Source organism: Aureobasidium melanogenum, assembly GCF_000721775.1.
Source record: "Aureobasidium melanogenum CBS 110374 unplaced genomic scaffold scaffold_1, whole genome shotgun sequence".
In the NCBI taxonomy this organism is placed as follows: Eukaryota; Fungi; Ascomycota; class Dothideomycetes; order Dothideales; family Saccotheciaceae; genus Aureobasidium; species Aureobasidium melanogenum.
In genome coordinates, this window is record NW_024470053.1 from 709,167 (window position 1) to 726,812 (window position 17,646).

At 50.4% G+C, this 17,646-nt stretch overlaps 10 protein-coding genes across 10 annotated transcripts; 4 read left to right on the forward strand and 6 right to left on the reverse strand.

Moving 5' to 3' along the window:
- Positions 1 to 54: 54 nt before the first annotated feature.
- M437DRAFT_38198 (MFS general substrate transporter) lies at positions 55 to 1,701 on the reverse strand (the record flags this gene model as incomplete). Its single annotated transcript, XM_041019789.1, has 2 exons — positions 55 to 468; positions 565 to 1,701. 2 exons carry the CDS (start codon positions 1,699 to 1,701, stop codon positions 55 to 57), a joined length of 1,551 nt encoding a protein of 516 aa, XP_040884258.1.
- Positions 1,702 to 2,263: 562 nt separating this feature from the next.
- On the forward strand, positions 2,264 to 2,734 carry M437DRAFT_79890 (uncharacterized protein; the record flags this gene model as incomplete). Its single annotated transcript, XM_041027253.1, has 3 exons — positions 2,264 to 2,282; positions 2,336 to 2,600; positions 2,650 to 2,734. The coding sequence occupies 3 exons, from the start codon at positions 2,264 to 2,266 to the stop codon at positions 2,732 to 2,734; spliced, it is 369 nt and encodes a 122-aa protein (XP_040884259.1).
- A 512-nt stretch (positions 2,735 to 3,246) lies between these two features.
- On the reverse strand, positions 3,247 to 3,539 carry M437DRAFT_36336 (uncharacterized protein; the record flags this gene model as incomplete). Its single annotated transcript, XM_041019425.1, has 2 exons — positions 3,247 to 3,387; positions 3,444 to 3,539. 2 exons carry the CDS (start codon positions 3,537 to 3,539, stop codon positions 3,247 to 3,249), a joined length of 237 nt encoding a protein of 78 aa, XP_040884260.1.
- Positions 3,538 to 4,381, forward strand: M437DRAFT_71066 (V-type ATPase; the record flags this gene model as incomplete). The annotated part of the gene is made up of 5 exons (XM_041025617.1): positions 3,538 to 3,540; positions 3,801 to 3,839; positions 3,896 to 3,938; positions 4,049 to 4,149; positions 4,205 to 4,381. 5 exons carry the CDS (start codon positions 3,538 to 3,540, stop codon positions 4,379 to 4,381), a joined length of 363 nt encoding a protein of 120 aa, XP_040884261.1.
- A 360-nt stretch (positions 4,382 to 4,741) lies between these two features.
- On the forward strand, positions 4,742 to 6,131 carry M437DRAFT_61666 (alpha/beta-hydrolase; the record flags this gene model as incomplete). Its single annotated transcript, XM_041023967.1, has 8 exons — positions 4,742 to 4,937; positions 4,973 to 5,244; positions 5,295 to 5,296; positions 5,352 to 5,440; positions 5,499 to 5,537; positions 5,599 to 5,956; positions 6,012 to 6,046; positions 6,106 to 6,131. 8 exons carry the CDS (start codon positions 4,742 to 4,744, stop codon positions 6,129 to 6,131), a joined length of 1,017 nt encoding a protein of 338 aa, XP_040884262.1.
- Positions 6,132 to 6,500: 369 nt separating this feature from the next.
- Positions 6,501 to 7,489, reverse strand: M437DRAFT_37648 (uncharacterized protein; the record flags this gene model as incomplete). Its single annotated transcript, XM_041019677.1, has 2 exons — positions 6,501 to 6,899; positions 6,956 to 7,489. The coding sequence occupies 2 exons, from the start codon at positions 7,487 to 7,489 to the stop codon at positions 6,501 to 6,503; spliced, it is 933 nt and encodes a 310-aa protein (XP_040884263.1).
- A 713-nt stretch (positions 7,490 to 8,202) lies between these two features.
- M437DRAFT_79895 (transcription factor IIA, alpha/beta subunit) lies at positions 8,203 to 9,923 on the reverse strand (the record flags this gene model as incomplete). The annotated part of the gene is made up of 4 exons (XM_041027254.1): positions 8,203 to 8,242; positions 8,299 to 9,380; positions 9,723 to 9,824; positions 9,906 to 9,923. 4 exons carry the CDS (start codon positions 9,921 to 9,923, stop codon positions 8,203 to 8,205), a joined length of 1,242 nt encoding a protein of 413 aa, XP_040884264.1.
- Positions 9,924 to 10,784: 861 nt separating this feature from the next.
- M437DRAFT_61669 (uncharacterized protein) lies at positions 10,785 to 11,955 on the forward strand (the record flags this gene model as incomplete). The annotated part of the gene is made up of 2 exons (XM_041023968.1): positions 10,785 to 11,057; positions 11,146 to 11,955. 2 exons carry the CDS (start codon positions 10,785 to 10,787, stop codon positions 11,953 to 11,955), a joined length of 1,083 nt encoding a protein of 360 aa, XP_040884265.1.
- A 382-nt stretch (positions 11,956 to 12,337) lies between these two features.
- Positions 12,338 to 14,289, reverse strand: M437DRAFT_38096 (uncharacterized protein; the record flags this gene model as incomplete). The annotated part of the gene is made up of 7 exons (XM_041019771.1): positions 12,338 to 12,493; positions 12,572 to 12,781; positions 12,846 to 13,311; positions 13,384 to 13,697; positions 13,748 to 13,876; positions 14,016 to 14,069; positions 14,140 to 14,289. The coding sequence occupies 7 exons, from the start codon at positions 14,287 to 14,289 to the stop codon at positions 12,338 to 12,340; spliced, it is 1,479 nt and encodes a 492-aa protein (XP_040884266.1).
- Positions 14,290 to 14,975: 686 nt separating this feature from the next.
- M437DRAFT_35922 (uncharacterized protein) lies at positions 14,976 to 17,613 on the reverse strand (the record flags this gene model as incomplete). Its single annotated transcript, XM_041019345.1, has 3 exons — positions 14,976 to 17,070; positions 17,124 to 17,365; positions 17,422 to 17,613. 3 exons carry the CDS (start codon positions 17,611 to 17,613, stop codon positions 14,976 to 14,978), a joined length of 2,529 nt encoding a protein of 842 aa, XP_040884267.1.
- Positions 17,614 to 17,646: the final 33 nt, after the last annotated feature.

Genomic DNA, 17,646 nt, shown 5'->3' on the forward strand with positions numbered 1-17,646 from the left:
CTCAAACTCCCGGTCTATAAATCTATAATTAAAATCAAGTAACTAAAGAACACCTCAGTCCTCGTGTACTGGAGCGAACTTTGACATCTTCCTAAGCTTCAATCCATACTTCATGAAGATAAAAGGCACAGGCAACGCTAATGCGGCGACTCCACCAAGGATGCTCATCGCTGGTCCAACCCCCAGATTGTTGAACATCGGCCTAGCAGCGAGTGGAAGGCCTCCTGCGATAATGCTGCGCAGGAATGTGTTGGCCGAGACTGCCGACGCCGCGTAAAGCAAATACGTATCCACAAGGAAGTTGATGCATTGCTGGAAAATGATGTTGAAGCCTGCTCCTATGAAAGCCGCTGCAACGACGCAAGAGGGCCACGGGATTGATGGATCAGAAGTCCAGCCGAACCAGAATAAGCCGATGGTAAATAGAACACCGCCTATGCTCATCGGCAGCAGCCGGGCCTCTGGTACCTGTGATGGGATGTAATTAGCATATTGTTCTAATGAGCATGTTATAAGTAGCGTAGCCGGAGAAATGAATAGACAATAAGGCAAATTTCAACTTACAGGTCTGCCCCCATTGGCGTCAACGGCACGAGCGTACCTCGGCTGGTTGGCCAGATTGATCAGAACAGCGAAAAGCACACCCACGAAAAGGGAGAGGAACGGCAGTGTGCTTGTGATCAAAGGCCACCCTCTGTTCTGCTCGAACACGATAGGAAATACCTCGAGGGTCATGTACAGAATTCCATACACGAACGACGCATAGAAGGCAATACAGGTGACCATCGGTTCCGTCGTGAGCATGATAATAGGTCTTGCCAGGTGCTTCGTAACCACTGATTTGACATCCAGCTTGACATCCTCGTGAGGATGGTGCCATCGTGAATCGCCAGTCTCCTTTCGTAGACGCTGCGCCTTTTTCTTCAAAAGGACGGGAGAGTATGTCTCTGGTAGGCAGAAGAAGCCGAGCACGGTGACGGCGAAAACCCAGATGGCGAGAATATACGACGGCCATCTGAAACCAATGGTGACAGTAAGTGCACTACCAATAATTGGTCCGACTGTAGGACCGCCGACCACAGCTACAGCGTAGAAAGTTACAGCCGTGCCGCGTGGTTTGGCAGAATACATGTCGCCGAGGGCGGCGCTGACGTTCGAAACGGGAGCGGATCCAAACACGCCCGAGAAGAAACGACAGATCATAATAGTCTGAGCGTTCTTGCCAACAGCGGTGCCTATGCTGAAGAGACCGAGTGCGACCATTGCGGGCAACATACTGATTCTACGACCCCAGACTTCTGACGTGGGGGCCCAGATGAGAGGGCCTACAGCAAAACCGATGATGTAAAGGGAAATGACCAAGACTGCGACCTCTCCAGAAATGCCAGTGTATTCTGCAATTTGTTCTTCGGCGGGTGAAATGATAGATGAACCAAGACTGGCGGCCAAGGCGAGCATGCCGAGGACGAAAGTAATGAAGGCCTTGTATCCAGATGACCAGTTCATTGGATAATTCTCCTCGCCTGGATCCCATCCTACAAGAAAAGGATCACCTTCTGCCTTTTCTTTGGCTATCTCTGCGGCTTCCACATCTCGTGGTGGTTGTTGGTGTTGTTGTGGGGATGATGTTGACGCGATGTCGTCACTCGATTTTTCCTTTGGCAGAGAGTTCGACGACGACGGTGATAATGATCGTGTCATTCTGTCAATGTGGACAGAGTCTTGTGTAGCAGTATATCTAGAGGCGATAGAATCAAGAAAGCATGTTGGATGTCGCTATTAAAGAAGTTTTGTCTTCAACAGTGGATGAATCGGCTCACACGGCAAGATTCTGCATTGCCGTCCTTCTTTGCCTGCCAGATAATATCTCGGACATAACGGAAAGCCGAACTGCAATTGACCAACGATGGACGAGTACAAATCGATTTTTCCATCAGTGACGCTTGATGAGATAGAAATGACTTCTCTGAAATATCTTCGAGCCCAGCAAGAGAAGGCGCAAGACGAAGTGTGCCGTTTCCCCATCCTTGCACTTGTGGCATGGCGCCTCACGCGAGTCGCTTTCGGACCATGACTCCACTCCAAATGCTTGACACTCTTGGCGTTCGCAAACGATGACGATGATATCCATCAAAGTATTTGTAGCTTCAAATCCACCATCTTTTCTGTTTATATGCATACCACACTTGTTTATCTTCTGTGTCTTGCAACTCTATTCACAGCCATATTTGGTTCTACTCACAATCAACACCATACACGAAAAATGTCGCGATCATTGAATGGTAGGTCAAACTACACTAACAGTTTTCACTATACAAGCACTCACTAGTCCCAGTCCTGTCGAAGCCTTTGGCTATCCACTCGACCAGTCCCATGACCGGCTATTTGAGGAACGGGTACTGTGAGGTGCCCGCCTCGGATGCCGGCAACCATTCTGTTGCCGCAGAGGTGTCGGATGAGTTCTTAAAGTTCTCGGCCGATCGCGGAAACGATCTCCGCCAGATTGGACTCAAGGGAGGCTGCAAATGGTGTCTTTGCGTATCTCGCTGGAAGGAGGCATTTGATGCCAGAGGCAAGGAGGGTGACAAGATTGTTCCCAAGTATTTTGAGACCAATCTGGCTCATGACTATATTGCTGACTGCAAGCAGGATCTTCCTCAATGCCACGAACGAGAAAGCACTGGACAAGGTAACGCTAGACGACCTCAAGAAGTTTGCCGTCGACAAGGAGTAAGCGGACGACAGGGCTGGTGCCATGAATTGATGATGAATGAGAATTGTTCTCCTTGCCTACAGCGCGTCTCTATTCCTCTTTGTGCTAAAGTCTGCAACTTGTATCCTTAGAGCCGATACTCATATGGCCTCCTCCTAAATACTAGTTCGTTTCTCGAGATCGTTGTGTACTTTCATGGCTACAGGCGCACGAGACATCAGTCATGGCGAGCCTCGGTCGGTCGATCTGCTGAGCGTAACAAGGATTATAGTTCCAGGTGGTTTCGCAAAGGTCCGAGTCTTGTTGGCGAACAGACATTTCATGTATCTCATAGTGCGTCAACCGAAGGAGGCGACCAAGCTCTTGGAGTTTTGGTCCGGTCATAGATATTTTTCTGCATGCGCAAGTTTCCTAAATGTGGCAGCCGGTAGGTGATACCGAGATTGAGGGCGAGGCTCAATGCTATGGCATATGTATGGCAGCAGGAGTGCGGTTGGAGTGGAGAGAGTGAGTTGGCAGCGAGACAGGCGGGATTATTCGGTATTGCGGCCGTCGGAGACGGTTTGAAGCTTGCGGTATTCCTTTTCCAGTTGAGCTTGCATGTCGAAGTCGAGTTGGCGCTCCCTCTTTATTCTTTGCTGTTCCATGTCGCGAAGGACGCCTGCGTGCATTGCCTGAATTGAGTCAGAAAAGAAAACCAAAGTAAGGGTGGGAAGAGGGAGTGACTGACAGCTTTCTCAACCTTCTGGCCGTGGTGGACGAAGACGATGATGCCGATAGCACCGAGCGACGTGGCAGCCAGAGTCAGCTTTGCTTTTGTCGACATGGTGAGGTCGATCCAGGATTGACGAAGGCGAGCCAAGTTTTGGGCTTTGCAGGAGGAAAGAGCGAATCTCAGTCGCATACTCTCGAATGGAAGCTGCGCTTGGGCCCCACGACTTGGCGGCTATCATCAACATCCACCTGTCGGCCAGCAACCACTGCATCTCCAGAAGTTGTCGTCACATAACCTACAATTCACCATGGTACGTCGCCTTGATCAAAAGCTGCTTGAAAGCGTCAATTCACATGCTAACGTCTGTCCCAGTCTGCACAAAACTCGGCTGGTATCCAAACGCTGCTCGACGTACGCTGAATCCGTCAACCACCTCTACCAATACCCCTACTTACTTACACCCACAGGCTGAGCGCGAGGCCCAGAAGATTGTCCAGCAAGGCAAGCTCTGTCACTTTCTCTGATTTTTGTCTATATACTAACCATTTCGCAGCTAGAGAGTGTAATTAGCCCACCCATGTCCTGTAGCCACCCTCCCATCTGACCACTTCCTGCAATAGACCGCACCAAGCGTGTAAAGGACGCTCGCTCCGAGGCTCAGAAGGAAATCGACGAGTACCGCAACAAGAAGGAGGAAGAGTTCAAGCAATTCTCAACACAGGTCCGTCCCGAACACGCCTTCGTATCATCTGCGCAATCTGACCCCTCGCCTATAGCACACCAGCGGCAACGAGCAGGCCGAGAAGGACGCCACCAAGGACACAGACGAGAAGCTGCAGGAGATCAAGAGCATTGGCGACAAGGAGGGCCCCACCGTCATCGAGAACCTGCTACGCGCCGTCACCGATGTCAAGCCCCAGGTTCCTGACAGAACCGAGCAGCCCGTCGCATGATCTGCCTGATCTCTGTTGTCCCCGCCTATAATCACATCTTCTGCCTCCTCCTGTCTTTTGCATTTCCTCGCTGTAGATATCCTCTTTCGAATTATAGATTGACCTTCATCTGACGAGCCTCTTCACACCACTCTACCCACCATCTGCACATTAAACACCTGCCAGTCACATCAGAGTCCTTTCTCACCGCTTGACTTCTGCTTGATCGCCGAATGGTCTCCAAAGCACTTTTGTCAAGCGCACCAAGTCATGCTCGACCAAGATGCTCGTGATTGATTCTGACGTCATATGATTTCTGGGGTTACACTTTCCTATCACATCTGTTTACCTTTTCCATCCACCAAACTGATCAGTTGTGCAATGAGCCTCCGGCTGTCAACCAGGCAGCTTTGTCGTCCAACCTATCGACCTGTGTTTTCCTCAGCAAGTAGTAGACTTGCGCAGTTCAGTCATGCTTCGGTGATACGACAGGAAAAGGCTGAAGATCCTCGCCTCAAGGAGGAAGCCGGTGACTTGGTCATAGAAGATCAATATGCAATCCTTCGTGACAAGTATGGTATGTTACAAGTGCTTCAGCATGTGATTCTTTAGTCCTGACGAAGGAGAAAGACACACCCAAGAATCCAATCATTCTAGCTCATGGACTCCTTGGATTCGAAGAACTCAACATTGTGCCCAAAGCAGTTGCGCCTGGCATACAGTACTGGAGAGGTATCCGTGAGGCACTAGCTGCGAAAGGCATCGAAGTCATTACCGCAACTGTACCGCCATCTGGATCCATCGAAGCACGTGCTCAGAAGTTGAGTGAGGATATACATGCCAAAGCGAAAGGAAAGAGTGTGAATATCATTGCACACAGCATGGTCAGATTGAGATGTAGCTTTAACATGATTCTCTGCTGACTCATTGCTAGGGGTAAATTACAACATGACCAGATCGTTGATTAAGACTGACAAGACATACTCCTTAGCGGCCTGGACTCTCGATACATGATCAGTCAACTAAAACCGCCAAACGTCAAGGTGCTCTCATTGACGACAATTGCAACACCCCATCGAGGTACAATCGACTCGTACATTTGATGGCTACGCATCATATGCTAATCTGTCTTGTGAAGGCTCCTCATTCGCAGATGTCATGTTCTCCTGGATCGGACGTACGTTCCTCTCACCTCCCAAGTTGCATTTGATTCGCTGACAAATGCATCCTGCACACAGCAACCAATATCCCCAAACTCTACAAAATGCTCGAATTCTTCGGCTTCGAGACCGGTGCCTTCAGCCAACTAACCCAAAAATACATGCAAGAGAACTTTAACCCCAAAACACCCGATCGTGAGGGTATTGCCTATTACTCGTACGGTGCCACGGTAAACCCAAGATTCTGGAGCATGTTTCGCCAGAGCCACAGGATCATACAGAAGCTAGAGGGTGATAATGATGGGCTTGTGAGTGTGTCAAGTTCCAAGTGGGGAACTTATAAAGGCACGTTGAAGGATGTTAGTCATTTGGACATGATCAACTGGACGAATAGGCTAAGATGGTTTCTGTGGGAGCTGACTGGAAATAAAAGAAAGTATGTTCTCTCGTTCATCTTGGAGTATCTGGAAAACTAACACTTCTGATCACAGTTTCAACGCCATTGCCTTCTACTTGGACATTGCTGGTTAGTATTCCTCAAGATGTCAAACACTTGGTAGATCTGAACATACTGACTTTGGACAGATATGTTGGCGAAAGAAGGATTGTAACTTGGTACCCGTAGCTCATGAATTGCCATACATACAACCTCCATATACGCAACTCTCCATTCGTATGCTTATGAGTCCTCAAAATTGGAGAGACACTCGAAACGTGCAAAGAAGCAGAGCGTTTTGTAATACAAGAGTATCAATCAGCGGGAAAGACTCTACAGATCTGCAAATATAGACAATACATCCTTTTTCCTCCTTCCTTTTCCTGACCCAAGAACAAGTAAACAATATATACACTTAACACTACAGTAATGATTTCTTGCGTGCGTTTGTCAATCAAGCAACATTTTCTCCTGCACTCTGTTCGTGCAATCCCTTCTTTTCAGAAGGCATGAACCAGCCATACCTTCGCTATCTGCTTTGCGATCACTCATACTGAGCAGCCCAACTGGCCCAGAGTTTTGTCGGACTCTCGGCGCCGAAGAGGGGGCTGGTCTCAGGGGAGTCGGCGGAATATCCGTTGCTTCTGGATGCGCCGTTGCCGGTGTCAATCTGCAGGCTTCTCATGCTTTGTGTATCTGACACAACGGGGGCGGGTACGAGATATTCACTGGCAGGGCCAATGGTGATGTTTTTGGTAGCGGGAGAGGAAGTCAGCGAGGACAGGAAAGCGGCGCGGGATGTGGTTGCGAATGTTGAGAGGTGGGTGGAAGTGTCGAGGTAGATGAAAGGCAAGGTCGAGGGGTGTGATGGGGTCTCTGTGGTGGTGTTGGAGAAGAGAGGGAGAAGGTTGCGGAGCAGAGCGTGTAACGGGAGCACGGATGCCTAGTTCCGCATGTTAGCTGGGGTGTCAATTGCACGGTGATCGAGAACAAATTCACCTTCCAGATGGCCTCGATCTCGTCTGTGTCAATGGTCAAGACATCTTTCTCCTTCTCTTGCTCTTCCTCTTCTGGCACTTCATCCCATTCGCAGACCAGAGCACCCAACACCTTCTGCCTCCTGGCACCTATATCTCTGACTGCCGTCTCCAAGCTTTTTGCACCTTCTGTCAAGGACATTGAAACTTGGACATCACTCCTCATTCTTCCAGCCAGGGTATAGATTTCGGTGCGCAGGTTCTTGAGTACAACATCACGACGACCAATCAAGTGTACGGCAGCAATGCGATGAGTAGAGAGAAGAATCGAGAGGTGTTGGGATAGCGCGGGCGATGCGACATTGGGTACGTAAAGGATGATGCTGTTGCCAGAGGGGTTGGTAGGAATGTTCGAATTGGCTGAAGACAACCTGTTAAGCATTGGGGCCGAGGTCGACGAGGCAGGGCTGCCAGTGCGGATGCCCGAAGGCACGCCCGTCGTGTTTGACGCTCCGCGGTAGTTGAGATATGTAGGTTTCGTCGAGGTCGGATTCATGGCTGCAATATGGCTGTCGTTACAAAAGTATCATACAAGCGGAAAGTGCAATGGGCAACAAGAACAAAACAAAGGCCCGGAAGAGAGAAACGAATGTAGACGCGACGGATGCCACTATATGTACAAGAAATTGAAGGAGGAGAATTAAATGCGAGACACTCCACTCCGCTTGTTCGCGTGTCACCAGCCCGTCGCCGTCGCCGCCGCCGTCGCCGCTTCGAGACCCTCGTTTGTGGGGTCGACAACCAAATCCTCCGAATGTCACCCTGAAACTCTACTTGTATCATCAACTCACTCGTCTTCTGGCTGCAACTTTTCTGCATTGCTACTGTCTATCTTCCAGTCCACGACAAGAGCTGCAGCCTTGAGCTCTTCCAGGCTTACTTGCTGCATTATAGCTTCCACTCTCTCGTCTCTGCTTGGCCGCCAATCTGTTCAGCATGACCATTTCGTGCTCGCTTTCATCTCTCCTCTTTCCTCTGCCTTCTCTGCTCTAGCCTGCCCTGCCCTTGTCATTACGCGCCCCAACCTAGTAACCAGCTCTTCCAGACCCTCTGTGAGCTGCATCTAACATGAATCAAATGAAATTTCGTCTCTCCTTTCGTGTCGTTCTGGTGATATGTAAAAAGCCGAATTTTACCACATTGGCAATGGCGCACTTTGTCGAGCCACTGGATCCCCGCTGCCTGTCAATTTCGTGAGTGCACTGCCTTCTACCACTCAAACTCTCCTTGAGCCTTGTGGAAGAGGTACCTGCAACACCTTGTCAGTAATTGTTCAAACACGCTTGTGCCATCATAATATCTTACTCCTTGCCGTTGGCCGACATGATACCATCCTTGAGGGTGCACTTCCACTTGTTCTTGACACGCTGCACCTTGTCGTACGTGCAAAGGACATGATCAATCTCCTCGTCCTCCTCGTCAGCGTTGTTGCCAGCTTCATCGCTCGACGAGTCAAGATCTGAATTGATGGCATCCTCGTCCTCTTCGTCCACATCGCCGTCCAGTTGGGGGATGCTGGCCAAGCGCGAGACATTGTTTGTGCGGCCTCTACGTGCAGATACATGCTTTGTGTGACGGCGGTGTTCTTTTTGGTCGTCCAGAGGAAGCAACAATCCGTTTTCAAGCTTGTGCTGCAGGTCTTCGATTTGACGTCTCATCATACGATCGTTCTCATGCTCTTGAGCCGAGCTGACTCTGCGTCTCTCGGTTATGTATCTCTTCCACTCGTCAAGTGCAGCTTCGTCTGAGCCATCTGTCTGCGAGTAGTTGACGCCAGGTTGCTGAGGATATTGGCCATTGCCTTCGACCTTGACTTGGGGCTGCTGGTGAGCAGTCTGTTGGCGCATTTGCTGAGCATACTGAGCTTGCATCTGGCGTTGCTGTTGGGCCTGTGCTGGCTGCGCGGTAGTCTGTCCAGCTTGTGCGGGCAACTGCAAGCCCTGCGGTCTCTGTTGCTGCTGCTGCTGCTGCTGTTGTTGTGACTGTTGTTGGGGTGGAGCGTTCTGAATACCTCCGGGAAGAGCGATGCCCCTCTGTTGCATGGCGTTGAGTGACGCGTTGGCTTGTTGACCGAACTGCTGCTGGAGCAAGGATGCAGCACGTTGCTGTGCCATCATCTGGTTGTTGACCTGTTGAGGGTATGCTTGCTGAGCAGGAGGATAGTTGTGCATAGGCTGAGCATTCGAGCCCGATTCAGCTTTGGGCTGCGCATGTCCATTCTGAGGGGCTTGGTGCTGGACAGGAGCTCCGTTCTGCACAGGCAATGGTGTAGGGGTAGGTTGTTGTGCTTGCTGCTGTTGAGCGGGTTGTTGAGGCGGAGGTGGAGCCGGCTTAGGATCCCAAGGCATCTGCGCAACATCGCGCTGCGACATCTTGTGCTGCCATGACTATTGGGCATGTATTAGTACAAGCATGTAGAAAAATAAGACCATATCAGCTGATTAGAGATATGGTCCGGCGAAGCTTCGGAACTCTGAACGCTCAGACCAAGCAGTATAAAACTGGGGTCAGAGAAAGCACGTCTCTGAGCCTTAAGCCCCGCTTCCGCCGCTCCTTTGTTTGTCGCCTGCGCTTCAGCTTCGCAGGCAGCAGCCAGTCGAGTAATACGACTGAACAGACTTGCTAACAAAACAACAAAACAATGTTGAGTGCGATCGAGTGACACGACAAGATAAAATCAAAGGGATGAAGAAAGGTATGAGAGTGTAAGGGAAAAAGACATGACCAACCTGTTGCAGTTCTACCAAGGTCTGCTGCTGAACACCATTCTCTTCGAAGTCGTTCTGCGAAGCGTTGATGACTTCTTGAATGATCTTCTCGTAGATCTCGCCCTGCAAACGTGTCAGTACAGTTCTTTGGCATCGCCGCCGCTGCCGACGTGCAAGTTGCCGCCGAACGAGGGGTTCACAAACAGTGATGATATTCGACATGACAACGATCACTTCCGAGACTGCCTCTTGTCGTCTTTGCACTTGAGAACTTGTGCCCGCGATGCTGCAATGCTGAGGAGTGGATGCGCAGTGAGGGGCGATGGGTTGTGGTCGTGCGACACTGATTGAGGAAATGCGCGGGCGAATGTAGGTCACCCCTGGATGCGCACTCTTTACTACTTTTGTTGGTGTGCGTCCAAATGCGGTGACTTCTGGACACTTCCTGAATGCGATCCGGCACGATGAGAGGTTTGTTGACTATTGCTCGGTGATGGCCGTATTGCGTGGTCAGCAGGCAAGTTGGATGTCGCCGCACGAAGTTCAACCCCTTCGATGCGGCTAAAGTCCGTGCTTGCCGACGTTCAACCGCCACTCTCTTTTGTTCTGTCTTGACTTCAAAGCGTCTCCTCACCTCAAGTGACACTGTGGAAAGTCAAGAGGCGTATATGAATGGATACTTAAAAGGCGTTATTGTAAAAGTTTGTGCGAAATTGCTTAGGACGTGCCCGTGCTATTGTCCTAAAGTGACTGACTGCACCTGACAGTCGCGACTTCTGCAATGGTTCTTATTGAGAGCTTTCGGTGAAGCTGTCTCCATTTGTCACAACTCACCATCACCAATTCCCTTCTGATTCATTATTTCTCTTTTTATTGTTCCCTTCTCTTTGCTACATTCTCGTGCGACAACCGCTGTGCACCTTGGGACTCTGCTGGCAACTTCTCTGCGGGCCGCCTCGAGAGCCTCACTCTGCCTCTCACTTTATCACGTCAATATATTTATACAAACACACGGATAATTAACACGCTACCACGATCTCGCCCCTCTCACCTACCAACCAGCACACATAGGAAGCAATCAGCATGTCAGATGAATTGACTCTCGCAGGCGTTCCAGCCCGTGAAGATTGTCCAAGCTGCCCGGAAAACGGAGAGCGTTGCGCTCTACATAAGAGCATGTATCTTCGTGCCTTGGAAAGACAACAGGAGTCAATCACCGTGGATCAGGTTCAACAAGCATATCACCTCAGGCCTGATGGACATAACGAACAGCAGGTCAGCGAGCAGACCAAAACGTCAAAGACTCAGGCTCAGGAGGAGAATCGGTTAAAGACTCAGGAGGGTCAGATGATCAAGGTAAGTCCTCACGGATTCTCCTCTTTCTCTCCACGGCCGTCATCCTCACGTGTTGAACATTTGTTCAATCGATACTTACTGTTCGCAGGCTTTAAAGAGGATGAACTTTGAGGAAAGTAGAAGACATCACGATCTTACTCAAAAGCAGAAGAAGCGCGCCAGAAGACGTGAAAAGGCTGCTCTGCAAATTTCTGACCCGATCAAGATTGCCGAAAAACAAGAAAAAGCTGCCCGACGTGCTGCCAACCCAGAGAGGATTGCAAAGCTGGAAGCTCACAAACAGAAAGTAGCCGAGAACAAGGCTCGGACTCAAGCTAGACGCGTCCGCCAAATGGAACAGCACAAACAGCACGGCAAAAGCAGCGTTCTCATGGACGACATTGCCGAAGCAAATGAGGCCTTGGAGCATGCAACGACCTACGTTAGAGAAAATGACTATGTTTCAAGTGGCCCGGTTATCAGAACCAGGGGTCAAATCGCCGCTCGCGAATGTCATGAGAAGATCCAAAGCCTTGTCTTGATGCATAGCATGCCTGAGGAGACCGGCACAGACGCCTTCTTAACCCGCGCAGACTCTCTGATTGACCAGACGCTTGCATCGTCCAGCTCCGCCCTATCGCCAACCGATCGAAAGAATCTCGAAGAAGCACTGAGCCTCGTCCGCACTGTACAGTTGCTTTCGAGCAAAGACTACCGCCCTCAGCGAATCAGTACCGGCGATGAATGGGCCGATCGTGCCATCCGTGGTATGCCGATCAAACAGGAACACACATCTGAAAGCAGTCTCAACGCCCAAGAGAATGGTCTAGGATTCAACGGTCGTCTTAGGGGTGGAGCTAGCCCTGCAAGGGGTCTCTCGCAGAGTGGTGAGACTGAGCGAGATACCATGATGGATTAGAGAAACTGTCGTACCCCCCGGTGCAGAATATGCGGTGCGATCATGGAGTTACAAAGACTTTTGAGCTCGGAGGCCTAGGATGCCACATAGCCATCGGTGATCCCAAGAGCACAGAGAGAGCAAGACAGGTACGATGAACAATTCCCTCCCCTTTCCGGACGAAAGGCATAGGGGTGGTTGTGGCAGAGGTCACGGACAGGCGAGCAGATCCATCAATAAGTATACAGTCTTTTCAACTCAAGAATATCAGCTTTCGGTCAAAATGTAAACATAACTCCTTCGAGACATGACTATTATTAAGTATTACTGATCTTTTGTAATGCGATGAATGTCGGCTGTGACTACAGCTTCTGCGTCCCTCTCCCCTTTATCATTATTGTGTCTAATGCCAACCACTTTTCTCGCCTCTGCCAGAGTTCAACAAGGGATCTTCGGCCACGACAGGTGGCGCATACTCGGCTCTTTGAATGCCGCTTACGGGTTGCATATCCATAGCCATCGCGTCTTCGTAGCTAGGCGGCGCGTCACCATAAGGTGGCTCTTCGCCCGAATGTTCCACATGCTGCACAACCTGGACTGAGGGCGGCGGAGCCTGTGCTGTTGCTGTAGAAGCAACTGGTTTGCGGGCAGGAAGTGGTGGTGCTCCGGATGCAGTCTTTGTGTCTGCCGGATAGTTGGGTCGAGGTGGCATTGGTGGTGCAGAAGAAGGACCTCCACTTGTACCCTGAGCTTGAGCCCTTGCCATTGCTTCGAGAAGCTCAGGAGGCGGTGCGATGCCCGAGAATATCTGAACGGGCAGACGAAGGTCTATAGTGGTTGTTTGAGGCTTTATGAAAGTCAGCTTTATGCGTCTTGGGATACTCATACGCCGAGAAGCTCCGTAGACTTACCATTGACGCAGTGCCATCATAGCGAATGCCGACGCGTGCAAAGACCTCGTATGCGCGAGTGATGTTGCATGTCTCAAAACTGGGTGGCACGATATTCGGCAAAGGTGTATCGCTCCAGTATCGAGAGTCAACCTCAGCCTCTGTTTCGATCTCTCCGCCATTGGGTGCGATTGCATCTCTGGCTGCGCTGTCGCCGAACTGAAGTGGGACAGCCATACCGCTACGAGAGAAAAGTACCGTGCTGCTGCGCTCAACTCTGCCAACATCTTGCGCCCGAATTTTTGTGATAGCCACGACCTCGAGCTGCAATGATAGAAGTGTCAAACCAGCGGTTTTGCCGTTCAAGCTTGTGACTACGATACGCGCAGGTACCGGTTTGGCACAAGTCAGAATTGCAGGCTCTGGTAAACGTAGATCGATGGCTATGAACGGGGCTGTGGGTGTTGTGCTTCCCGACGTAGATTCACTGTTTTTCTTCGAACCGCCGAAGAAAGAAGCCATCTTGGACTTGCTAGGAAGTGCCGTGGGTGCGGAAGACATGTTGATGTTGAACTGGTGTCGGCGTCGTGCATAACCCAACGCATCTGATGGTGGTGGACGTGGCGGCTCGATAGGACAGAAGTTGAATGGCACGTAGGCCCGAGCATTCTCTTTGAAGAGACTAGGCCGGTTCACAGTCGCCTTGACATAATAGCGGATCTCAGCTTCTCCAGGGAATCCTACTAGTGTTGGTGGTAATGTTTTCTTCACATGGCTGTGCGGCGATTTGTACACCTCTACATTGAGCCCACCGAACAAACTTATAGTAGGGTTAGAGTTGGATGATGGGTTACACGCATTGTTGAAGGGAAACTGGCGACTGATCAGCCGTGAGGACATCGAATCTTGTGAAACATTTGTACCTTGAATCTGAAAGGGTATTCATGCTGCCCTGCTGCCAGCGTATATGCTGTTTTGCCAGATGTTGATGCTGAGCCACTTTGCCCTGCAAGTTCTGGAGGAGGGAATACTGCTAAGGTCTTATAGAGAATCTAGAATACTTATCAGCACATGCTTACGGGACCACTAGCAATGAGCATATGTAGTCAGACGCTGTGACCAAACGGCGTGGATGTCGGTTGTCGTGCTCAGATCCATGGCAGGATAAGATAAGAAAAAAACTCCACAAACCTTATGAAATTCTAACTGAGGTTTCTGCCTATCGTTTGAGGGGTTCGGTGGTGCCTATTTCATAATATGTCAGTCCAAGGCATGTCGTGATGGAGGAGCACATCCGTGGTGTTGAAGGACAGACCAGCAATCTTGTTCTGGACTCCCCCTCAAGCTTTACTACAATACTAGAAACTGTCGTCGCAGTCTGCGTGCGTACGAATACTCTTCCAGATATGTAGTCCAAATTCGTGTAATGCGGGAATGACTGATCCAGTATGATGCTAGCCAGCATGTTGGATTTCGTGACGCAGCAGCTTGCGATCGACTTTGCAGATGCTTCAAATTTCCTTGTAATCCGAGTGTTGTGCGATGCGCCGAACAGTGTCTAAAAGTGAGCAAAGAGAGATAATCAACTCTTACAAGACAGCTCCTCGTTTCTCCATAAAGGATGGTTTGCTCGTCGTCACCCGACGAGATGGGGCCAAGACTTTATTGCTCGTCGTTTCCATCGGCGTGCACGGATGTCCCGGCTCTCGTGTGCTGCGCATGTGGCTGAGTCCATCTTTCCTGGTCACTGGGATGACCCTGCTCGCTGTCATTTCGAGACCCAGTTCTCAACATCTCGATATTAGCGCAAGGATCTGTTCCTTGTCTTTGACAGTGGCTGTAGGTTGTCTGAGGAGGTTTGCTGATATACAGGATGGTGCCTTGATACACTCTCTTACCAATCACGAAACACATCGAGCGTCATATCGAATCAAACATTAGATTATTGAAAACAAAATAACATTTTATTTGTGCTCGTCTTTCGAAACTCTCGTGCTGTATCTGTCGTGTGACCTATGTATGTAAATTGAAGACCCCTTTTGATTGAAAAACAAGTCAATGCTTCGCTCCCCCAATCCAATAGTCATGATCCCCCTAACTCCAATTCCAGTATCAATGCAAATGCAGATGTAGATGTGTGATTCTCTCCTCCTAGTCTCCACCCTTGTCACCATTACGACAGGCGACCTCAATACGATGCTTGATAGCCTCAAGACGATTGTGCAACTGCCACAAGCGCACAGTATCTTCCTTCGCGACCTTGTCACTGGGTGTCTGCTCAATGCGACGGTACAGCTTGAGATACTCTGGGTATAGCTTGCTCCTGAACGTCTCGGCAGCAGCACGAGTCTGTTCCCACGTGAGCGAACCGCCTTCGTAATCGTCATTCAAAATGCCAGCGAGATTGTCGTCCGAAAATTCTGAGCCTGCAGGGGACGAGTGGGGTGAGACGGTAGGAGCAGTTGTAAGGGATGCTCCAGATGAACTTGTCGCTGTGTGCGAGTGTGTGCTTCCTGAATCGGTCTTGCGGTGCTTGGATGATGGAGGAGCGGCATGATCATGTAAGCCAGAAGAGAGGTCGTTGGCTTTGCGTTTCAGAGATCTATCCGAGGCAGCGGAAGATGCAGGTGGAGCTTTGGCCACTGCTTCTTTGCCAGTACCATTCACCGAGGAGGCCTTGGCTAGTGTACTGGTTGGAGCCTTTGCTGGGGTGGATGCGGTCGATTTGACTGCCTTCCTTGCCGGTTCAACACTCTCCGTGTCAGACTCAAGAGGGCGTTTTTTGGTGACAATTTTTGATTGTGAATTGGTCTTGACACCACCGAAGAAACTTAGAGGTTCGGATGCTTTGGATGTGGGCGCAGGCTTGACTGCTTTGGCAGCATTCGCAGTTGCTGATGGCTTGGGCATTTGCTTGTTTATCTTTTCAGCATTGTCAGATGCATTTCTCGGAGGACTTGTGCCCAGAGGTGAGGGCACTTTCGGTTTCGTGTCTGTCAGTCTTCGTGGGCTTATGTTGGATCTTTGTGTCGTCGAGGTAGTCTTGACCGGCTTCTGTGCTGGGCTCTCTTTCGATTTCGTGGCGGCGTTTGCTGCTGTTGAATCTTCAGGTTTCTTCGGGAGGACAGCGGCTCTAGAGAGCACTGGAGCCTCTGGTTTGACCTTGGAAATTGCGCTGTCTTTTCTCGAGGCAGCGTTGGCGACAGACTTGTCAGAAGTCAAAGGCTTTGACCTTATCTTGCTGTCCTTGGATAGCCCGGGCGCTTCACTGGCCGAGGAATCGCGCCTCTCTGTTGCTTCAGGTCGTACCCTAGGAGCCGCTTTGGGAGGATCCTTTCTGGTTGTGGTGCTCTTCTTCAAAGAAGAATCCTCTTTGACCTCACCTTCTTCCTCATCATCTGAGCTGTGAACGACCTCGTCAGATTTGACCTTAGAAGCGACCTTCTTGGGAGGTATTAGTCTTTTGGCGGTCACGTTTCTTGGTTTGCTCTCGCGATCACTTGCAGCAGCAGCGGCCTCCTTTGCCTCTTTCTCTTGCTTCTTCTTCTCCATGGCACCTTTCTTTTTCGCCTCCTTTAATCGCTTTTCAATAGAGATACCAGCAGCGGATCTTCCAGTCGCAGTAGCTCCGCTTCCGCTACGAGGTGTACCAATACTTCCTAGCTTTGGGGTGGCAGCTGCACTTGTGTGAATAGGAGTAGAGGCAAGTCCAGGTGTTCCAGCTAAGTCGGCTCTTTCGGCAGTCAGGTGAAGACGCGAGAGGATCTTGCCTTTGTTGCGTTCTTCTTTGGGTAACAGAATCTGCCAGACCTTGTCGTCCTTTGGTATTCTAGCTCTGTCAAAAGCTCTAATTGCGTTATCTATTGCCAAAGTCCGTTGATCCGAAGTGTATTTGAACGACCAAGGATCAAGCTCTTTGTACGGCTTGTTTGAAAGTTCCCAGGTGAGTCCTTGCTTGTCGGCAATCCTGGGGAGGAGTGACGATAATTGGGCTTTAGGGATGTGAGTTTTCTGGTGAATGTCTTGTTCGGACAAGGGTCTGACGGCAAGCAAGTGAATAAGAGCAAATCGCATGCCCTTCTCTCTTGCTTGAGCGTGGGGATCGGACGGAGCAGAGGTAGGTGCGGTAGGACGAGGAGTAGATGACGAGGAGGCGGAGCGCTGAGCGAGGGAAGTTGGTCGAGAAGAGGGTTGAAGGTATCTGGAGTTTTTACCACCAGCTGTTACTGAGCTACTTATTGTCGTCCTATTGTCACACGTCAACAATAGTTAGGAAGGGCACATCTTGCTCACACTCACTTTCGTTCCTCCTTCTGCTTGGCCATAGACGCCAGCGACTGCTTCAATGTCTCCAGGGCGGCCTCAGCACCGGCACTGTCTTCTTGCGCCTTCTTCTCGACGGGTACTCTGAGCTCTGCATGGTGCGACACAAAAGCGGTAAAATCAAGGTGATTGTTGTTGTCGTTTGTCGAGTAGATTTCGTGACGAAATGTCTCGGGCCTTACATTCAACTCCAATAGCTTTGCACCGTATCGAATTTTCTGCACTCGTCAGAGAGGGTCCCCGTCGAAGCTCTTGAACAGGTCCAAGGGCATACCGGTGTCTTTCCGCCCAGCAATTGCACCGCCTTGCCCCCATGGGCACATTGTTGCAAGTCACGTATGACCTGATCGTTCAACCTAACCAAGATACCCGTCCTTAGAGAGTTTGAATTGTTTCGTTCGCGGTCTGTCTTGTTCGGGGCTCCCTGGAGCGAAAGTGTCGATCCGGAGATCTGGGTCGAAGCCATGGTGGTGATCAACAGCAGCGAGGGGCTTTTGGA